Raw genomic sequence first — 16,094 nt, 5'->3', positions numbered from 1 at the left:
CCACAGGTGCCGCTGTCACGTGTCACTTGGCGGGTTCCGCACCCTTACGCCCACAATCGATCCTCGGTCCGAGGAACACGAGAGGTCACCGCTGTGTCACACCCCGGTAGCCGCCAGGGAGCGGCGGCTGACAAGACTACCAATCCGCCCCGATCTACTTCTCGAAAAACGACGGATTTCGGACCAACGCGTAGGGACGTCCTACGTCAATATGTGCTCGTAAGAAGGTATAAGTTGACAAAAAAAGTAGTCTTCATACAACATTGTAATTACAAGCTTAAGACTATAAAAACATGATTTCTTGAGGCTGGCTTATGTTGATCAGTATGTCTCACAGGTGGGTGCGGCGTATGCCACAACAAAAAGATGCTACATCGCACTATGATAACAGCTTTAAAACTTTCGAAAATGTTATGGAAAATGATGTCAGAATGTCCTTTGAGCTTTGCTATATTACCCTTTGCTATATTACCCTATGCTATATTACCCTATGCTATATTACCCCTAACGCATGTCGAGCAAAAAACATTATCCGTGAACGCAGTGCTATTGCCACCATATTGGCGTTGACCCGACTAAGATTGCATCCTGCGGGCATACTGACCAGGATCGCAGGTGTCCACTTCTCGAAAACTGGACAGGGTCATATTGACTACGTTTGATTTCATGGTGGGTCGTGACAACTGACTGACCACCGACAGATTAGCCCTGACCACTGACCAGGGTTTGGTCAGCAGGCAAAGGATTGTATCGTAGGATGTGGGGTACTGCTATCCGAATGTGATACTGGTTTAGTATAGACAAGTGTATACAAGTATATTCGTGAAAACAACTGTATACAAGTATAATATATGAATGTAGTATCAGAGAAATGTATGTATATTCAGTTTATCAGGAGATGTCACAACATCGGAATACTAAAACAGAAACAAAGTGAAGTATAACAATTTTGTAATTTCGCCCTTACTACAATAATATTATGCCGTGGTTGAAAAATGGCAGTGCAGACGTGTCCTACAGACCAGGTATGCAAATTACAATACGGAACGAAATGAAAGTTGCGATAAGGTCGTAACGGTCCAAATGTCGACGCTACTAATGCCAGAATTCACACCGTGAACAATATGATCGATCTCTGACTCTCTGAACTTTGACCACTGGAACGCTGCACCACAAAAAACTTTACATTTCAAGGTGACGCAATCAAGAAATCATTTTTTTCCTTCTCATTTACACGTTTGGCCGACTCATGGTATATTTCTCGAGTGTGCTGAAAAGTAGCCAATTGTCGAAAGGGAATCGTGCAGAAGCTTGAGAAGGTGTCTATAAGGCTGAACAAAAACTTAACATTTCGAGGTGACGTAATCAAGTAATTATTGCCTTTCCTTATCCACACGTTTTGTCCACTTACGGTATTGTATTCTTCGAGAGTCGAATGTCAAAAAGGGAATCGTGCAGAAGCTTGAGAAAGTGTCTAAAAGGCCGAACAACGTTTGTCCTACTGTTAAAACTACATATACGCCCTTGTAAGGTATAGTGTGCAATGCTCCTTCTATGTCCACCTCCCAGCCTGTCGTGACTATGCGGCGTCTTGACCATTACTGATGGGCCTATCTGTTATTCAAATACCACGGGCATAACGAAAATTGGAGGCGCCCTAATATTTACCCAACCTTGCAACCCCATCAACAGCTACCCCAGCAGAACGCCATCTGCCATGTGAAGACCATCGGTGAAATGTCAGGCGCAACGCCGTTTGGAAAGTCCGGTAGATGAGTAAAGTTGCATGAAATTGGGTTGCCATTTAAAATCTCGGTTCGCGCCCTTTCGTCCGGATCGAGATACACGCATTCGACTTAACCCGCGCCTGCCCCGGCGATAACACCCAGCGCACTGCCCAACGCGAACGACAGGGAGTTATGAATTATGACAATGGCAATACAGCCATACTGGCCCAACAACGGGGTTTCTATAACGTCTGATTAATCGTACGGCGTCCAGAGAAGGGGCCAATACGATGTGGCATTTCTGAGTCCGTGCCGACTCAATTCCAATGGCTGCTGAGCGATGTTGATAATAGCACCACGCGTGGAAAATATTAATGAAAACACAATCCTTTTCAAATGTAAAGCACGGGGTAGAGTCTACTATAGAGAGGGGGCTTAGAGGACCGGACTAATGATCAGGGGAAGGGATAGAGAGGTGTCCGAAAGGCGTGGGCTTGGATGTAGGCAATGAAAACCACGTGTGCTGTCTTGGTACGGTGACGAACTGGGGCTCAACCCGGCGTGGTAATGGGGGTGAAATGTGAGAAACAAAGTTGCATTCTGTCATTATAAACGGCACTTCTCTCCACCCTAGCGTTGCCACAGGATCCTCTGGGAAATAAGACCTCAAAACGATACGCCCGTTTTAAAGTAATTAGGCGATGTTGGGCCCGTGAAAAATGGGCTCCCCAGTCATCGAGAATCAAAGTTTTTCCGAGACCAGGGGGAAATTTGACCGCGCTAATGTCCGTAAACCGATACCTATTAGCTGATGGAGACCCGTGGAGTAATCAGGGTGAAACCCAGTCAAATGACATTAGAACTGGAATTGCTTGTTGCCCATTATTGGGCGGACACTGGTCTGGGATTGGCGATCGGGGGCCGCTTGATGGCCGCAGAAATGGACACTAACACGATTAAAGAATCATCTTGACAATTTCATTCGGAGACGATAACCCGGAGATAACCTCAGCAATTTACCAAGGGGGAAAAGCCGTCTGGCCGGAATGAACCCTCGCTAATCCTGGCTCACGCTAATGCTTGAAATATGTTCCGTGCAAAAAACGGTCAGCGCGAGTCAAGATAGGTCCAGAGGCGGCCGGAATCAATCCGGCTCGGTGCAGTGGGTAAAGATGGCCGAGGGATTAGAGGGCCAGAGATTGGGTCGTAGAGTCTAGAATGACCGGCGAGCCCACAGCACTCTCCCATCGATCGCTGACCATGCCGGGAGGGCAAAGTGCAAGCGTAGCCAGGCCGGACAATCAATCCTGCCGCGGCTGCGGCCAACGTAATTGTTTTCATATTACAAGAATTATGATTTGTGCCGCGGAGTTATGAATTGCTTAATCTTAATTCGTGTTGGCTGGTGGTGGGGACCCTCTCTGCCAGGTCGACCCCAGGAGCCCCGAACATGTGCACGCTTCAGACGTAATTTGCGTCAAGTACGGACTATCACAGGATCAGACCCACCACCTTTATACACTCCTTTCTTCTCCGTTACACCATTATAGAGTCCTTAACCTCATCGATCGACCAGGGGAAACAAAACGGACATGCACTAACGCTTCCCGCCATATTAGATCTCGCCAGCCACACCGTGCGCCATGTCGTCTAAAGTGTTGCTGCCCAGATTACGACGTTATTAAGGCAAGCTTGAGAGGGAGATATCGTATCGATTTAAATTTTTCATACTGCAGGGCTATCCTGACAGTCAAATGCCCTTTAATCAGCCCATAGGAGTCCCGGTGGTGATCACCCCATCACTCATCATTGGACCTGCCAACGCCACGGGCCTGGGCAGTTTGCCGGACACGGGAGGACGGGGTCACTCCTGTACAATTCTCCAGTTATTCTGAGCATATTGCTCTCTTTAAAACAATCCATTGTCCTAACCACACGATTGCTATATAAAAAATATTGTTCTACATTTCTATTTTCTTCCAGAAACGAAATCTAATCACCATAATGGACAGCTTATATTGCCTTTAAATCGCTGAAAGAAACTGGGCTTCCACGACTGCCATCTTCAGCGTCTTGACCCATTACTGAGGGGTTCTCAAGGAGCCTTTATATCCACGCAATATTTCAACTTACTTGAAGATTGCACTGATCATTCGTATTTGGAATGGAGATGTTTTCGCATAGACCAGACTCGACTTGTTACATGCATTACTATAAACAAGTACATATATGTTAAATGTTGGACCATGTTGGTTTTTGATTTTAGAAACAGACGAAGAGCATAAAGGATATAATCATCATCGAGCCACTGTCCAAAAATAAGTTCAAGGTTTACGTTAGTACACTAAAAGATCACTTTGGGTGAGGCGAAATAACAATACATATTTTAAGCCTTAGAAAGTTTTGCTTCATTTGCTGTGTAGACAAGACGCCACGGTCCGGAAAAAAGTCGAAAGTCAATTTGCGAGAGGAAGATTCTCTCTCAGGACCTCATCCATCAGGCTGTGCGTAGGTTCCTACCTGGTAAAGCTCGTAATCCGTATTAGCGAGCTGAGCAAAATTAATTGATGACACTGTAAGAGTAAGGGGATTATAAAGAATTAAAATAAGCAGGGCGTGGTGCTAATCCGTCAAGAGAGTGGAGGGCTATCACGGCAAACTCGCGGAGTATACTCGACTTCGGGCGAAAGAAGCAATTCCGGAGTTTCGGGAATCCTAGATCTAGGTGTTGAAGATCGATATGGCTTAGCTTAAAATCTTACTCTGGGTTTACACATTGGGACAGGAATTAAGACAAGGTGTGGAGTGATCACGCTGATGGGCCATAACGCACACGGACGTGTTGATCCGTACGCGGGGAGGGGGATCGCGGGACCGATAGAACGGGGTGGTGACACAGTAGGTGGTGCGGCAGCCAGCACCGCCGCGCTCACCAAATGAAATGCTAAACCTCGGTGTCGACAGACTGTACATCACAAGGGCTTAAGTGTTTAAACTAATGTAAAAATGCTACATGTTGACGTATTGCATAATTTCTTTTACAGCTTCGGACTTTGCAATGAATTGCTGCCTTTCTGTTTGATGTTGTATGTGTGTACTCGAGTTTTAGGGTTCTGACTTTTTGGGAAATGCTCTCTTTCAGAAAGCAATGAAAGCAATAAGTGAAATATCAGAGGAATGAATCGTATACAATTCGACATAAGAACTACTGTACGAGTATCTCATGGTATTTACCAATTTGGTCTACATACTACAACGCTATTTTAGCTCATGCGAAAGCCATCAGTTGGTGCCTTGCTGAATATGGTGGGATAACACATCGAAGCGACAAACGGGAAAAATGTGTTCATTTTCGTCGGTAGCGTCGTCAAACGCTTCCTCATATGTCACCCGAAGATGAAGTCATTTCGACTAACTGTCAGAATCCAGCAATAATCACGAAGCTGTCACCGACATATTACCAGGTATGATTGCAAGATGTCGGCAACCAGAAGGAAATGAATTCGTCCCTGTAAATATTGGTGAGCGGAAAATTACATTTTCCAGCGAACGTCACGCGGAGATTATTCTTGCCAAGTTGATATTAGAAGGATATTGCAATTTCAAGGTGTCTGTTGCAAGGGTAATATAAATCGGTTTGATGTAGACTGGCGTATGCTTCTATATTCCAAACGCGATCTAGTTAATTTCAACATCCAGCAGCCAAATAAATGCTTCCTCTAAACTTATTAAGTTATAACCGTAGATACAAACATTAATAATACCTCGATCTAACCTGTTTGCTTGCGGCTTTGACCATACAAAAGAATATACTGAAGAATTCCTAGCTGTTATTTTGATGTGTGTTATTGTTAGTAATCCGTTCAAATCTATGTGTCCTACTGCTTGGCATTACGGACAGGGTTTTGCTTTCTAAATATACAGAAGGGTGATTTTTTCTCATTTGGACTTTACATGCAAGTCCGATTGTGACATATTTTCTGATTACAAAGTCAGTAAGTAAATAGAAAACTCGGTAAAGCTCATTCCCTCAGATAGGACGTCCCCTCATAGACACTATTACCCGTTCATTTGCGGAGAGTGCAAAGTTGAGAGTACATGGGGCACACAGGACACTAATTCTACCGGACAGGCAACCTCTAATAGCGGGAGGTGGAACCAGATGGTCGGCGAACTTCCTCGTTGCCACGTCACTTCCGATGTCTTTGCGGTCAACTTTCTCCTCTAATGAGGGGTCGAGCGGCGTCCTGCATCTTACGGCAGGTGAGACTCACACAGGTGAAGGACAATGATGAATGACCTGTCCGATAACGTTACCTGTAGCCGGGCAGGTCTTTAAAACTGTGCCAGTCATCACATGGACGTCGATCTAAACCTTTTCTATTTCATGAAAGTCTCCTTCTATTCCTTTAACGCTTTCAATATATGGTAATGTAATTGATAACGTCGTTGACAAACAAACGTCTAGACTTTAAAAGAACTCAAACGTCGCCCTTGACTGGATAATTGGCCCTGAACATCGCCTAAATACATATCATCATGCTATATGGTACTATTAACAATGAGAGCAATTTGCAAACTTAAGGCAGCTGCGAGATGATACAGTTGGGATAATAACGCAGCATCACAATGTTATCACGTAATGGACGTTAATCCCATGTTATGATGTAGAGAAGAGATAGAAGCAGGTGATAGATGAGACCACACCGGAATCCGGCCTTGGGTGGGTCTGCTGCTTGCCACAGGACGATAGAACGCGTCAGGACTAATTTTACTGCAATAATTTTCCCGTTTTAATAGGGAATGACATGCGTTTGAATGTGGGTCAGGCTCCTATGATTACACAAGGGCAGGTGAGCAAAATAAAACGCACAGGTGCCCGGCGAAGCCCACAATTAGCCTTGAACAAGGTTGTTAGACCCAGCGGGAGGCGACAGGGCGGCACGTCATTTCGAATCTCCGTGTGGTCACTTCTCACGCAGTAGATAACGCGGACTGACATGTGTAGGTATGAGCTCCATTCGGAAGGCAGAGAACATAAAGGTCACTGCAAAGCTTTGTGTAGAGGGTGAATAGGCCTTGACTCAGACGCGTGTCTCCAGAGATGAAGCGGCACCACGTTGTCAAATCACATCTCATCTCGCGCAGTGATACACTAATGTCGGAGGACAGGCTAAATGCAAAGCAGGATAATCTCCGATGTAAGAATAGTGGTCGCCAGCAGCTGTACTTCGGATGCGAGGGTTTGTATGTAGTTTCCTGTCACATCGGTTTCTATTCACTATAGCCTTGGCCGGTAATCATTGCATGTTCAGTCAAACGGAAGGATACTTTGGAAAACGTTTGCACGAAATACAACGATCTAAAACCACAAATAGGCGGGATGGAAAGAATGAAGACAGATTAAGAGGCGCAACAATGATAAACGAAAAATATGGAATTGTATGGAAAAAAGTCCAAATAGTTGATGAATCTAGTTGATGAGTTTACGCACCTTTAGCTCCCGACTATCATAAAAGATAGAACTTTGACTATTTTGGGTATTCGACAAAAAAAGTGATCAAGTTTGGAAAACAACAATCGTTTGTCTTGACTGTGTTCAGAGTGAAAGCCGTATCCATAACGTATACAACATGTAATGACAACCTATTTTTTCTTGTCATACTAAAAGTGCCCATGCCATGGTCTACAGTGGACAAACAAGGACAGTCCGCAAGTTTTCCCAACTGAATTCTGGATGAGAAGCATCTGCATCGATAGCACTTATTTCATTCCTATTACATGTAAATCTTATGTCGTTGAATTACAAAATAACTTTTTTAATTGAGTAAAACTTTAGATCTTGAGTTATAAACTGCCGTGATTAAAGTTTGTAGTTTCGGACATTTGTACGAAACATACTGACACTGATGATAATTGATGGTACCGCCCATTTCGAAGGTTTGTAAGCAAATTCATGTGCATTGTATCACGTTTACGTTGCTAAGTATACAGAAGTCAACTTCACGGGAGTTCCTTCAAGGGGAACTGATGTTCACTGACAGAAAAAGCTCGTTATCTGAGGGCTGGGACAGATGTGGGGGCGAGAGATGATAATGAGCCTCAAACATGCACGAAGCACACACGCTGGAAAGGTTACGTGTCTGGAAGAATTACGATCCTCAACATGACGAGGGCGCTGTGATTTCTTCTAACGAGATCTGCAGATGAAGATTCAAGAAAACATAGTAGCTTCATGTCCGGGTATATGTTTGTGGACCTGGCAAAGTTCAACTTTGACTTACAATTCGATACATTTTGCCTGCGAAATCAACTTGTTCATCTCAACGACATCATCTGGAATCTGGTTAACGATGACGTCATTGGCATCAAACGCAATACATTAGCGCGACCTGACATGAGAAATTACGGTGCAAGACGCTACATACAAGAAAAGAACAGATGTGAAATAAGACAAATTACTTAATTACAGTGTTGCCATTGTCAGAGAATGGGAGTCTGCATAATTGAATACCAGCGACGATAACAGCGTTTACCAAAAGATGGGGTCAAAGTTATGAGAAAATGGAAAGTCATAATTATAAGAGTAATAGAGATGTTGGCTGGCGCTTGTAGTGAACGCTTGAAAAATCATACACAGACAGGTGAGGCGGTGTTTGATAACGGACAGACAAGTTTCCCTTGAAGGTGAAGGTCTGGTAAGTGCTGCACGCTGCCACTTAAGTAACGTTAAAGCCAGGATGTAGCTGTAAGGTCATGATATTCTATGGTGGATCGTGGATGGGTCCGCTACAGAAGATCAAAGATCATACAGAAGAAATGGCATATGTAAGTTTTCACAAGGTCCATAAGACTAGTCCACATTGAACGCATTCAAAACCTGCCAAAATGCTGAAAATGTCTTTTTTTAACTTGCTGGAGTGTCTGCTATTAAGAGCATTTACATGTACAAAGGCAGATTTTCAACAAAGGCTGTACCCTTGACATTGCAATAACACCTTAACTGTTACGGTACAATGATTAACAGAAGAACCTGACAGCAAATGCTAAATAACATTGAAACTTCCCCAATCCAATCTATGTCCGATCATGGTGTAGCTAAAAGTGTGTGTCACAATGCCCGGCCTAGCCAAACAGTTTTAAAGTCGTTAATTTCTGTTTGACACCAGAAGGAAATTCATCATCGTGAGATGTCCTTCATCGCCTCAAGCCAGGCGGCGATCCACCCTTGAGTCCGGGTAAGCATTGTTCCTACAAGGCTAAGGTAACTAATGAGTACAGTATTCAAGGCTGGGACGTCTTTAGCTGGATCAACGAAACTTTTCCAAAGATATAGAAGACTGTATACTTAAAAAATCTACTAAAACATCCATTTACTTCTACTTGCCAGCAGTTTCATTTGTTTTACTAGAGAAATTGCAAAGTTAACTACCATTTTACATGCTTGGCTCCTATTTTATTCATTCTTGTTAATGTTGCCTCTTAAGTTGTTACTGCTACATTTATCTTCTCATACATCTATAATGGCTTTCAACATCTCTCAAGTTCATAATCTATACATGAGATGTGGCAGAGTGCATGGTAGAAAAGTTCAATTTTCATCTTAACAATGGTGTGTCATTTCTTCCACACAGTATCATTTAAAGTTATGGGGCCATAAGGACGCCAGTAGAGTTTACAGTCAAGACATGCTAGTGTAGCTCTCAACATTACCATGTTATCTTTTATAGGGGGAATTACAGTACAAAAGCATAAGACTACATTGTTCAAACAATAGAAACCTGATCAAATGTACCTCAACATAATTGAAATAACACAAAGCAGATAATGACAAAACAAAAGTGTGGTGTCCAGTGCAGCCCTGGCTAAAAAGGCCGTAACCTTATTATTTTAATTTTCTTTATTTTTATTCAGCAATACATCACAAAGATTAGGATTTCCAGATAAAGTCCATCATCAAACCATTATCTTGTCTCGACAGAAATATCCCCACCACAAAAAAGTGATAATGCTGTTTATCACCGCCATCTTAATAGCACCGGTGCATTATGGCTTGGGGCGGTCAATATCGCGCGGCTGGCCGCCTGATGGACCGTGCAGCCGGATTTAATGAACTGGTGCCCACAAGGAAATAGTGGACACTAATTCAGATGCAAGCCCACACCAAAAGCTGGGAACGCATCAAACATAAAACCATGTCCAGCTACGCTACCATCAAGTTCACAAGGCGAAACCATCAGCCTATTTTGCCGGTGAAGTTGAAGGATAGGTAGATGTGAGAAAGCTATTACATCGAAGAAGTACCCAATACATTGGAAAATGCAAACCGTAATTGGAATGGTTCCTTACAGACTTGGCCCAACATGGGGATGAGGCAATCTGCATTCAACAGTGCTTTAAAAGTGATTCCAAAGTGAACTTTTGTGCACCTACATTAAGCTGATGTGGACAGGGTTATCACAAAATAATTATCAGCTATGGGTCTGTTGAAGAATCTATAATGTATTGTACTCATGCTTGAACCAAATCATTATTCAATCTGCATAAAAAACTGAAAATTTTGTAGCAGTAGTAAACATAAAGCATAAGACACAAAATGGTCTGAATTATTCCGTGTTACAAACAGTACTCTTCTTCCTTCTTCCTGTTGAGTGCCCTTGGTAGCAATTGGAAGCAATGTGCTGGGGAAATAATTCACCATTCCTAAAAGGGCCATGTGTGTTATAAAATGCAGAAATTCCATTTGAAAAGGATTTTGTACAGTTTGGGTCCCAATCACCAAGGGTGGTCCACACCATAAAATCCATGATATGATATAATCAGGTCAGAGTTCCAGAGGGGACATTATTGATTCTAATATGAATATCCTGCCACATTGAATTCAAAAGGAATCATTACAATACTTGTATCAAATTGCTGCGGTTATTATATCTGAAATGAGAGTCTGGGCCGTTGATTATCATATTGCACAGTGCATTGATTCTGTGATTATTACATTGGTTGCAGCAGAGGTTAATTGTAAACATCCCCCCTCTCACCTATGTCAACCATCCATCCAGGGGTTCCCAGGATATTTATTCAGTGCATATTGTGATCATTATGAGTCTCAGCAAGAAATCTAAGTCAAAGTTTCATGCGATAGCCAAGTTGGTAACTTGTGTGAGAAATGGTCTGTGAGATGCAATTGGGCACTGCACAATAAAGCAATCCCTTCCAATGTGGACCAATGAGCCGCGTCCACTAACTAGATTTTGCTAGCCCGTATTGACCAAAGTAATACTGCAGAAAAATCGTCTTTTGCCATGCAACACCAATCACTGTCAGGGCAATGCACGGCTCTATCCATTACCCCCAACACCTGACACACGGGGAACGTTTGCATAAATGCCATTAAAAAAAAGTTACTGGACAATGCATGATTCGGCACACCCTCGACATAAACGCGCTGATGAAAAAATAAGTCATAAATGCGGCGCACTGCTGGACGTCCATCTGGCTGGTGCTCATCTCGCGGTCCGAATGACCCCCAACGTGATGAAACTCCCATCCTGATATTAACGGCCTTCTTGATATATTTCCGAGTGCTGACCCGCTATCCAACAGCAAACATCATTCGTCAGGGAATGCAACAAAGTGCTCTTACCTTTTGACAGAGTGGGTTTGCAGAGCCCGCTGGTCACTCCCTCGCTTCCCTTCATACGTTCCCTCGCCTGTCTGTTGACTTACCAGGCCTGAATCTTCAGATTCTGTGTTTGTTTGCTGCACAATTTTCTGACTAGCCTAAATCCTAATCTAAATGCAAGGAAACCCACACTGTCCAACCATGATATACTTGTAGCAGTGTAATATATCTGAAGGTGGGGACTTGGTACTGAATATTGCAGGGGTGACATTACAAAAGATGACATTTATGGTCTATAAACCACCTAAGTTTGGTAAATAAAACATGACTATATCACAGAACATTGTGCTATGCCCCTTTGGGCCTGATTTGGCCAGAAAAGACCTTGTAGCACTTAAGCATGCATACAAAGCCCACAAAATGACAACACTTATAAGAACAAGGACATCACACCACAAGACATTATGGACCATAACATCAACACCACAGCACACGAAATGTTTGTGACAAAAGGAATCATTGGCATTTTCAATGGTATAGTCCAGATCTTCCTGGACACTTTGTAAAACAGTTTTGCAGATTATGTAGGAGTGAAAGGATGTATTGTGATGGCAGTGTGTAAAGGTATCATCACAGGTGTATATGTTTGTGTGCCATGAATGAGTGCCGTATGCAAGTTTTTAGTGTATCTCACTTCTTCAGCCTACCTACATTTCTTTTAGTCATTTGAACATGTATCCAGTAAAATACCTGAAAAAAGACATCTCCTTGCACCAGACTGGGGCATGCAGAATGCTTGATTTTCATTAATATTATAGTCTGCAAACCACTTTTTTTTACTTTACTATGTCCAGGCAATGGTTTTGCTTACATGTAATAATAACAGAAGTTGATAAAGTATGAAAGAATAGGTCCTTCCTCATCCAGATCATTCAGCATTGATACAGTGTGTATTTCCTCAAATCACAGATCTGTGCCAAAGTACTTTCAGTAACTTCTTGCAACCTTCCTCCTCTCTTGTTCTTTTTTCCTTGGCTAAATATACATGTATAACAGGAATGATCCCCTCATCATATATTAAGAATGAACATATGTAAGGTTTTGCAGCAATGTCTTCTGCTTGAATCCCTGCATGTCACTACCCAGCTCCCGTATTGATTGGGGGAGTCCTATCTTGTGTACCCGGTATTTTTTGCCAGCCCTCTTGCTGAAATATTCAGCGCCTCAGGGCAACCCACCATCTGCATATTGATTTGGACACATGAGGGTACCGGTATGGTCTACGAGCTGTCAGTGGAAATCCTTGATAGAGAAGGAATGGCGCATATTGAAATAGCTGGAAGGCCTACGTTCATGCCTCATTGTGCTTATTTTATTGAAAGTTTACCCAGGTTTGAAGAGGAGGAAAGTTGTGGTGTTACTGTGTTGCTGACTAAGCCCTGAGTGACGCTTTGGGATTCAGTGCCTGATATTATCTGATTATTGATTAAGACATTAATCATGCTACTCACTTATGTTTACTATAATGACTATCTTTAATGTTGTCTTTAAATGTGTTTGGTGAAGGGAAGTTGTTAGTACTGTCTTCAAGGGAAAAGGTGTAGATGTTTATTCGAAATCCAGTTGAATGAACTTCGGGAAGCCACGAAGTCTGGGAGGTGCAGACAGTGGCTTTCTAACGGTTATTAAGTAGCGAATCCACCGCTGCGACAGTTTCTATCAGACTCAACTCTCACAGGTACCATCTATCTCACCACACATTTGCATCTTTTACCTTGGGGTCCAATTTCTTGTAGCTGGGATCTTCCTCGTCCACTTCAAAGTACAGCTCGGCTGCGGTGATTGACAGCGTTCCCTTGGCAACCACCGCTGGAGCTATCAGGCTGCAGGGAGTGCTGAAGGCCACGGGACCTTTCGGACGGGGAAAATGTCGGAGAGTACGCCATTAGTGCTGATTTATCGCAGCTGGCCGCTAATGGTGGGAGTAAAAGTCAATGAAAAATTGGCGGTGGAAACTCCACAAAGGGAGGGGGGCAGAAGTTAGATGAATGGGATTACTGCCGTTCTTTCAAAGTACAGAAAGGGCACGGAAGTTTGTGAAATATAGACACACGGCGCTATCAGAAATAAGCAGGATAAAGCCATAGGCTACAGGGATGAAAGAGAAATATGGGAGTGCAGTGCCATGATTGCACAGCTAGTCCCACTGCAGCTGTGGCATAAATCAAACAGTCGCAACTTTGATTTTCTTTGCTGCAGGCAATGGGAAATGTATGTGGGACTGGTTATTATTGCCTTCCCCTCTCAGCAAGGCTCTCGAAAATTGGCAGGTTTGAAAAGTGGCCGTCACACCGAGAATGCCTGCACACACAAGATAAAATAGCTTGGGATCAACGAGTAAAAAGGAAATTACCATGTAAAACACAGGTTTCGGGTTCTTCCTGAAAGCTTTCACTTCAAATGGGCAGGAACGGGGACATGACAAAAATACTAGGAAAGGAATGGGCAATTTGGTATTCTCCCCAAGGCAAACATTTCATCAGTGCGAGATAGACCTATACATTTCAAAACATTTCCTGGATAGGTTTTTGCCTGAATCAGGGGGAGTGAGCCTTTATGTGCCAACAGAATACAGGGAGAATTGATGTGGTAATTTTTGGTTATCTCAGGGTCTCCTCATCCTGCTGCCATTAGGGCTTCCTTGGAGACTTTCAGTTTCCCATTTAAGAACCCAGAATATGTACATGTAATACCCTTGCTATAGCCTCCCGGTTCTGGGAGTTGGTGGTGGAAAGTGTTCTTACATACGAGCAGAGGCAGACAGTAGAGTACTACCATCTCATGTGGGTATCTTAAACATGTTTGCACAGATGTTACTAAAATTTCAATCATTGGAATGATTTTTTTTTTTAGGGAGGATGAAAATGTAGATAAATTTGAGAAGGAATGGCCATATGACAACATCCTTCCTGACATTCACTTTGCTGGTATAATGTCCCCCCATTTTCCTCAGCCAGCATCAATAAGCATCATCTTCATAATAAAGAGCGGGATCGATGGCAGAGAGGTTTCTAATCTATCTGGTCGACAATGCCGCCTGATACAATACCGCTCCCTGACTACCGCGGGGCCAAAGGTCGCTTGCCCACTTCCAGCACTGTCCGCATTAATTACCACGCTAGTTTCTCAAGGGCGCCCTTTCCGCAGATGAAATCCAGCCTGTCTGTGAACATAAAGCCTGGTCTGATGAACTGTACGGCACCCTGACCATTCCGTGTTGAAACCTGCTACAGGGGCAGGGGTTCTGATTTCTGATTGTGGCAGGGAGAGAGAGAACAGCAGCTAAGGTGAAACATGTCATGTCAGTAACAAAACCAAAGTGCAAACGTGCGCGGAATGAGGAGCGAAGAAAAACAGTGGCCGACATATTCTACGTGCAGAAATCAATGTGAACAGAATGTCGCTTAAAATATGAATGAATCCATTTCTTCATGTGTCCCTTGTAAAAATTAATGACTACAATGGTTTTTGACAATTTTCCTTACTGCTATACATCTTTCATGGCGTTCCTGTCCAAAAATGATTCTGAATTTCAGCTCTGCAACCTGCTGATTCAGCATTTTCCACTTTAATCAGTGACATAAAAAATAAAGTACTTTCAATAATTTACTGCAATGCCAAGCAAAGATGCTAGATGAAGACTAACTGCCTCTCAGATTGGACAGGGATGGTAGGAAATCATGCCATTAAAATTTGATGCCTGAAAGTTTCCTGAATGGAGCCCATTTATCAATGTCTGTGAAACTTCCAGCCAATTGCGTTCCACCAAAGAACAGGAGATGTCTGTAACATTCTACAATTAGTCTTTCTATGGTAGTTTCTACATCTAAGGCACGATCTAGACACAGTTTTTCTGAGAACAGAGAGAACTGGTCCATCATGAGCAGAAATGCTGATGGTTTTGCCACCATTTTGAAAATCGCGTGATGTGTTATGACTGTAATTCAAGCGCCACGGGTGTCCCGTGCTACTTCCTGTTCTTGTGTCGAGATGTCGAGAAAAACTGTGTCTAGATTGGAACCAAGGTGCTGTAGGAGGATGCAGTTGCCATTAAAAACTACTGGCTAAATCACATAGCTCAAAACATCTGTTTATTCATTATCTGAACTTATCTACATCTACAGCAATGCAGGAAGATGTGGTTGCCATGGTAACCTACCAGCCAACTCATCCAGCTCCTTCTCCTCCAGCAGCAGCTCCTCAGGATCCAGGATCTCGTAGTCCCGCCCCTTCATGGCCGCCACCTCCTTATGGAAGGCCTGTCGTGCCTGGCTCACTGCATCTTCTGGTGCACCTGGAAGGAACATACATTGTACATGTAGTTTAACAGATCTCTTCACATGACTGTCTACTTTTTTGAAGACTTTGATTATGCAAATGAATGAAAATAGATCAAAGGTCTGAATTTTGTTTGTCTTTTTCAAATAAAATACTTGAGGTGATTTAGTTCAAATCATTTGTAACATACTGGTGACAGCATTTGAAAGGATGTCTGCTTGTTCTAAACTTTTCCTGCCATGATTATATTTGGACTAATTGTGCATTTTAAGATTAAATTAAATATTCTTCATTGAAGTTCATTCTATCAGATTAGCAAAGAGACTTGAAGACAGCAGAACATCATTCTGCATCTGTATCTGTATCTGGACAGCAAGTCTAACTGCCCTCGATATAACACACCAACT

At 43.0% G+C, this 16,094-nt stretch overlaps 1 protein-coding gene across 10 annotated transcripts in view; it reads right to left on the bottom strand.

Annotated features, from left to right (window-relative positions):
* Nucleotides 1-16,094, bottom strand: part of LOC118420303 (neurobeachin-like) — a 152,046-nt gene that overhangs the window by 54,291 nt on the left and 81,661 nt on the right. For all 10 annotated transcript variants that reach the window (XM_035827043.1, XM_035827042.1, XM_035827039.1 and 7 more), the window contains 2 exons: nt 15,569-15,703; nt 13,124-13,260 (listed from right to left, as the gene is read on the bottom strand). In XM_035827043.1, the coding sequence (XP_035682936.1) occupies nt 13,124-13,260; nt 15,569-15,703 (272 nt within the window). The remainder of the gene's footprint in view (nt 1-13,123; nt 13,261-15,568; nt 15,704-16,094) is intronic.

This window comes from Branchiostoma floridae, chromosome 7 (assembly GCF_000003815.2).
Source record: "Branchiostoma floridae strain S238N-H82 chromosome 7, Bfl_VNyyK, whole genome shotgun sequence".
Lineage (NCBI taxonomy): Eukaryota > Metazoa > Chordata > Leptocardii > Amphioxiformes > Branchiostomatidae > Branchiostoma > Branchiostoma floridae.
Note: the sequence above shows the minus strand (reverse complement) of the source record. Positions and strands in the feature narration are given on the sequence as shown.